This window comes from Hippichthys cyanospilos, chromosome 14, assembly GCF_059441005.1.
Source record: "Hippichthys cyanospilos isolate Australia breed blue-spotted pipefish chromosome 14, RoL_Hcya_1.0, whole genome shotgun sequence".
Classification (NCBI taxonomy): domain Eukaryota; kingdom Metazoa; phylum Chordata; class Actinopteri; order Syngnathiformes; family Syngnathidae; genus Hippichthys; species Hippichthys cyanospilos.
The window spans coordinates 19751323-19758745 of record NC_142382.1 but is presented as its reverse complement, the minus strand read 5'-3'; the positions used below and the strand labels follow the sequence as shown (position 1 = coordinate 19758745).

Here is a 7423-nt window from a genome sequence, read left to right as displayed (position 1 = left end):
GCTTGGGTAATAGAAAAAGCGAAACTGGAGTGAGCATGTGTCTTATCTCGTCCATGCCTACCATAGCACAAAGTGGGACTCAATTGGGTTCTCACTATATCATTTGATGTTAGGTTTGGCGAGACGTCCTGTTGATTTGTGTTTTAGCACTTTCCCTGATGGCGCGGTGAGTGAAAGCCACACTTGCTGGATGTCCAGGCTAAAAGAGGACTTGAAGCAAGCAGCCTCAGATGCTGCAAACCAGAGGCACAAGAGAAACAAGAAGCTGTATGACAGAGTAACGTTTCAGTCCATAGAGATAGGCGACAGAGCTCCGCTCAGAAACTTAAGACTGAGAGGAAAGCACAAGCTTGAAAGCAAATGGACTCCTGAACCTTACATTGTGGTTGGAAGAATGCCCAATCTGCCTCCATTTAAAATCAAACAGGAAAATGGGGGTCCAAGAATAAAGATCATGCACAAAGATCATCTTCTTCCAATTAAACAGCTGGTTAGAATGCCTGTGAAGAATCTGTTAACCAGAGTTATTAAGAATTACCTGCGAGACCAAAGACCCGAGCACAAACATGCAAAAACCGCCAAGAAGTACTCTGTCCGCTCACTGTAGAACAACAAGAGTTCTCCGATTCATTAGAGTCAGATATGGAGTATTTCATCCAGTACCAAAACCATCAGTCATCGTCTGCTCAACAAATCTTCAAAAGAGCAAAAGAAAAGAGCAGAATATGGAGAATAATTTTATAAATTACAAATATATATATTTAGTAGAAATAAATTTAAAATGAAAATTAATTTTACTATAGTTATAATTATAACTATTATATATAATATATATATATATCACATATATCACATATATATATATATATATATATATATATATATATATATATATATATATATATATATATATACACACATATATATATACACATATATATATATATATATATATATACACACATATATACACACATATATATATATACACATATATATACACACATATATATATATACACATATATATACACATATATATATATATATATATATATATATATATATATATTTATATATATATATATATATATATATTTATATATATATATATATTTATATTAGGGCCACTGACATATCAATCTGCGAGAAGCCCGTGCCGTGTTGATGCAAATGCCCTGGGTTCTGGCGAAGGCAGATTTCACACAACATAGCGACACAAGTTAGCTGAATTCTAATTGGCTAAAAACTAACATAAAACTACAGCACTGCAAAGAGCCTAACCAAATGGATATAAAATGACACAAAAAGAACAGAGTATGGAGAATAATTTTATACATAAAATATTTATTTAGTAAAAATAAATGTAAAATGAAATTGAGTTTTATTATAGTTATTATAATTAATATAGTTTATTATAGTTATGATAATGTCAGGTTATTTTAGGCTAGCAGAGAAGGTCTTGCTGGCCCTGACAGTCCATCACTGATCTCTCTCTCTCTCTCTCTCTCTCTATATATATATATATATATATATATATATATATATATATATATATATATATATATATATATATATATATTCAAGATTCATTGTGAATGTGTGTGTAACAATATTCAATGTCTATCACTTTAATCTGCAGCACTCTCAAGAATGTGTCAGTTTCATTGAAAATTTCTAATAACGTCTGCGACTTTTGATTAAACCTTTGTGTATTCTATTTGACAAGCCAAAAAATACAGTGGATGTTTCCAAATATCTAGCTAGCCAGTCATCTTTCTCGGCACAATCACGTAAAGTTTTAACATAGCTGTCACGATTGGCAGAGCCTGTACTTCATCATTTCAACAAAATCTAGCTGCTATTTGGCATGGAAGCAGGTATTATAATGGAGTATTTTCTCGTGTTCTCCCTTACCTCAGCATTGTGGACGCTGATGCTAATTCGTCAGTGTTTGTCCAAAACAAAGTCAATTCTAGTCCTCTGGCAAGGACAGACTTGTTATCCCCCGGTCTAGGCTACGGACCTTTGGTGATAGACCCTTCTGCTTTGCTGCCCCCACTCTTTGGAACAATCTACCTCTCCACATTCGCCAAGGCCTCACGTTGGCTATGTTTAAAAAGCGCCTCAAGTCCCACCTTTATAATGGCTTTGAATGTGAAAAGAGAAACAGCTCTTCTGATGCCTCGCTGTAAATTCTTAAGGTCACGATATTCCATCCATGTCAGAAACTGTCAACTACTAATCTGTTTTGAAGAAGCAGGTTTTCCGAACCGTGCTCTTTGGTGTTGGTCTTTCTTGATATATTATTTCCTTGTTGAAGTAGAAATTCAACATTAAAAATGGTTTTAGAGTCTGAAAATAATCCTTCATTCCGAATGTATGACAAAGCTAGAAAAAAAAAAGACTCAGCACTTGACACGCAACCTGCAAATCGCTCTTTCCACTGCCAGTCCATGGCGTCATAGTGTCCCCGAACATGAGGCTGGAGAAGTGTTGACATCTCATGCTTCTTCGCCACCAATTGTACGGCACAAGAAACACTACATAGAAACACTGTTGTCGACAAAAACATGGTTCATTATATACATAAATCAACTAAACTCCGAAAAAAAAAGTACATGTAGTATTTGTATTTGAACTTTTAATAGGGACACAAAGACAGAGCCCTGCCTCATCTGAGGCCCAGTCAAACCTGGCCTCCAGATGTGGGTGGTGCAGCGCTTGCTGTGCCGTGTTGCACTGTATCCATTGCGTATTCTCTTCTCATTGTTGGAATGATAAATGTGAATATTATGAAAATAGTATATAAACACCAAAGTTACATTGAAATTTATATTTTTTTAAATAAAGTTTATAAAATCATTGCAAAATACAACCATCATCATTTATTTTTTCATTTTATTCTTTTTCCTGTCCTGCCTCCTCTGAGTGCATGTCACTTAACTATGGCCATTGCATATGTACTGTACATCTATATACATCACAGACCAGACAAATAAAAAAGATTAATAATTTAATGCAATCTTTTTTTGTTTTGTTTTGTACTCTTAACACATAGTGTGGGACAAGGCGCCACTGCCTGCAAGGTCTGCCCAGACTGCATGTTCCTGCAAAAAAGTAATGAAATAATACGTTTACCACTGCTTGAAGCATTCAGCTGTTAATGAAACTTCCATAAACTGTGTCAAGAAACATGAGAAAATATTTACAGTCCAAGAATTCATAGTTTTATAGTTTAAGCTTCGAACCACATTAACATTAAAGTTAACTGATTTCTGTTTCAGTGTCCATCTTATAGAATCAAGGGGAAATACGATATTCACATTATATACAATTGACTTAACTGACATATTTCAGAGACTGTTTTGGTAACGATGGCAGCTGAGCTATGCATGACAGTGAGCATACATTTACCGTATTTCTCAGAGTACAAGTCGATCTTGCTTATAAATCGCCCCCTTCCCTTTTATTTCTGCAATGAGGGTGAATTTTACAAAAACGCGATGATAAGTCTACCCATGACTTTAGTGGTTTCGTGTGCGTGTAGACGCAAATGCTGAAACTAATGCTGCAAAAATAAAATTCAAACGTTTCAATGCTTTTTTTTTTTTTACACAGCTGAATACAAATTTGACAAAAAGCCCTAAAAGTCATCATCAATATTTGACAGGCCAAATAGCTCCTCCCATTTCAATGTTTCAAATCTCAGACGTGCTCTTTAAGTCAAGCAGTCTTTTCCTTTTGCGTCAAAATGCGCCGAAAAACAAAGATCCACGCAGCCGCATTGGTAACATCAAAAAGTGTGCAAACACTCTAAAACGGATGCACGCTATATCGAATGAGAGGTGTGTACAGTATATTCAGTCGTTTTAAGCCTTGTAAATGACATAATGTTATTTATTTCGCATCCGAATCAATGTTATTCAAATACAGATATGTGGAGAAACGTGGTCTGTTTTGAGTTATGCGGTGAAAAGTCGACGCCCCAACATGGGGGTTGAAAATTAGGGAAAACAATATGACTTGTACTCAGAGAAGTACGGTACATAAACTGACTGTAAACATGTTAAAAGTCCACTGTGTAAGTGCCTCTAATATACAGGTTACCAACAAATCTAAAATATCGATGGAAAACCCAATTTATTTAAGTAATTTTTGAAAAATATATTTTTATGCTATATTATTAGTTCACCACATACTAAAATATTTGTAGGCTTTTCATTTTTCAAGAATATCTCAGAAAGACGAATAAAAACAATATAGTACTTCACAACATCTATATATCTTGGCAAACTTCAACGGCGTACTCTCTTTGTGTTCTTATATTGTCAGATAGTCTTTCATAAATCATCTCAATAAGACAGTCTACAAAAGGAAGATTGAGAAGCATTTCAGTTATGATGAACTGTGAAAGCTGTGGCAAGCCATCCAACAATTCACACATTACAAAGTGTGTACAACAGTGTGTCTGCGGACATTGACGCTTCTTGGGCCGAGGAGCTAGCAGCAAATTTATGTTGGAGGATGCGATAGACACTGGCACTGTACAATAAAATGCCAGCGTAATTAATAATTTTTTTTCTCAAATTGGCGATTGAATGTGATCTTAGAATGGCGTTGTGTCATTATGGGGTGGTGACTCTCCTGAAGCAACATGTTATGCGGTATGAAATCGGCTTCTGTCATCTCATGCTTCTGGGAACAACTTAAAAGCTTTCATCTCAAAATGCAAGCACTTGTGTACATACAGTGCATTATTAAGTTTGGCAATATTTATTTTCAAGTCTGTTTGTTTTACATCAGGGCAGCAACAATGTTCCCCACTGGTTATGTATACTTAAGCTGTTTCCACCTGTGTTGGGATGTTGTGTAGCATAAAATGTACCGGTACTCTTTTTTTTTTTTTTTTTTTTAAATTGGGGGGCAGCTTCTGTGTACCCTTGGATTAATTTGTTGATTTATAGCAATTATTTTATTTAAAAAAAAAAAAAAAAAATTACAGCCTTTTTTTTTTTTTTTTTATTATTCCAGTCAGCTGAAATGTGGTCCGGCCTGATTTCTAACCACATGATCTGGTTCTGGACTTCCATTATGAAAGGTTTACTAGTTGTTGGTGGTAAAAGTATTCTGATAGTGTAAGAAATAATAATAAAATTATGTCTTTCTGCAATAATAATCAAAATTGAAACAATGGTTTGAAATATTTGGCTTTGCGTGTGGTGAACAAATATAATGTATTTTCACAAACTCAGGCTTATGTGGCCCAGAATGAAAATTGCAATATTGATATACCTATTTCACTTGTACACTTAATTCCCCTATAAATGTTATATATGTATAACATGGAGGTAGCTCTGGAATTGACAAAATTATAGTAATTTGAATGTTGCCATTGAGATCCCTCGTTTGGAGAAATATGCATTTAAAGTTTTGGCACAATGAGCTTTTAAAGGTGCACATTGTCTACTAACCTCTTATTTTAACTTCACTTTACTTTGATAACAATTTGAACCTTTTGCCTTCTGGGAAATGAAAGTCGAGACCGTAAGAAGGTTGTTTTTGTAGAAATCCTCAAATGGACATCTCTGTCAAAAATGTGTAATTTTGTCAAAATAAATCTTGGCGGAATAAGCCTGGGTTTGTGAAATGGATCACAAATATCAATTCAGTTAAAAAAAAAAAAAAAAAAAAATATATATATATATATATATATATATATATATATATATATATATATATACAGTATATATACAGTATATATATATATATATATATACAGTATATATACAGTATATATATATATATATATATACAGTATATATACAGTATATATATATATATATATATACAGTATATATACAGTATATATATATATATATATATATATATATATATATATATATATATATATATATATATATATATATATATATATATATAAACAAATGATTGAAATGGGTATCTGCTTGATATTGTTTTTGGGACCAACCCATACAAATGCTTGCTATAAATACCATTGAGAGGTTCAGTGTCCATTTCCGCACTCTGACAGAATCCGACTTGGCTCTGTGAACTTAGCTGTAGCAATGTAGAACAGAGCAGGACCGGGAACCATAGCCAACAGGGGTAGATCCTGCTCCAGCTTGTCCAGACGTGAGATAGAGATGATGCCATATGCATGGAGCAACCAGTGACTGAACAGGACGACCAAACGCTTCTTCTTAGAGACCAGGTTCTTAAAAGACTGTAGAGTGAAAAACACAAAAGGAGAAGAGTAAACAATTAGTGTTATCAAACTTGAAATATCCTACAATATCCTGAATCTTCTCACTCAAACAATTGTAATTAAGAGAAATAACTATCATGTCTGCTTCAAATGAAGCCTTTATTCACTGTTTAATTACATGACGGGTGTCACGGGCCATTTTATAGTTACACCTTAACTTGTTGGGCCGTTTTGATGAGGAAACGGGTAAATGTTTAATCATCTCACAGTATTATAACCGCACACAACAAAATCATTGATAGGTAGTTTTAAAATAAAGGATATAAATTTGTTGCATTATTGTTTAAATTATTGTAAGCGAAACATCTTGCAAAATCGCAACATTATAATGTATTAGACATGACAATTTAACATTTTGGAAGTGAGTTTTGCAAGGGTCATAAAAGTTGACATGATTTGCTATTGAGGGCCACATAAAACAAATGGCTCGCTGGAACTGGCCCCCGGGTCCTGAATTTTACACTTGTGAATTACACTCCAGAAATTGTGCTTTACTGCACAAGAAATCAGCAAAGTTGTTGAGAACAAAGAACCAATTATGTATAAAAATAATATCAATTGAAGGTGAATGCTAGATGAAAATAAAAATCATTTCATTATTTAGTAACATAAGATGAAAAAGATTTAGGTGGGGAAAAATGTAAACAAAAGGCAATAAGGACATAAATACATTGTTTATTTATTGTTAAAATAGAATGAGTAAAACTACCATGACAACCCAATTATTTCAAATTTCTATGTGTGTTTCTGTTATTATTCTTGCACTTCATATCACAATATTTTCTGCGGTTGTTTTTTGTAGAGTGCTTAATCTAATGCAAATGCCAATGTACTTAGTGTAACTAACTCTTTGCTAATGATTAACAAGGATTGCAACTTCTTGATAACTTGGCAAATATTGACACAAAAAGAAACAAAAGAAAAATAAGAATTAGTTTTGAATAAAGTCCAGATAAAATCTGTGGGTGAACAGACCTCTTTTAAGTAGAGAAGTTGCCCGCATTTATAATACCTTGACAACTAATGTGAGCATGAAACAGCTCACAAATTAAAAATGAAGGCAATGCTCAAATAATATTACTTATAGTAGTATCAAAATAATGTGATAATTGTGATCAATTCAGTGCTCTCGTTT

General features: G+C 33.5%; 1 protein-coding gene across 5 annotated transcripts in view; it reads right to left on the bottom strand.

The window, feature by feature from the left end:
* Positions 1-2882: 2882 nt before the first annotated feature.
* Positions 2883-7423, bottom strand: part of jkamp (jnk1/mapk8 associated membrane protein) — a 42994-nt gene continuing 38453 nt past the window's right edge. For all 5 annotated transcript variants that reach the window (XM_088432423.1, XM_088432425.1, XM_088432422.1 and 2 more), the window contains 2 exons: positions 6017-6246; positions 2883-3109 (listed from right to left, as the gene is read on the bottom strand). In XM_088432423.1, the coding sequence (XP_088288549.1) occupies positions 6028-6246 (219 nt within the window). In that variant the 3' untranslated portion in view covers positions 2883-3109; positions 6017-6027. The remainder of the gene's footprint in view (positions 3110-6016; positions 6247-7423) is intronic.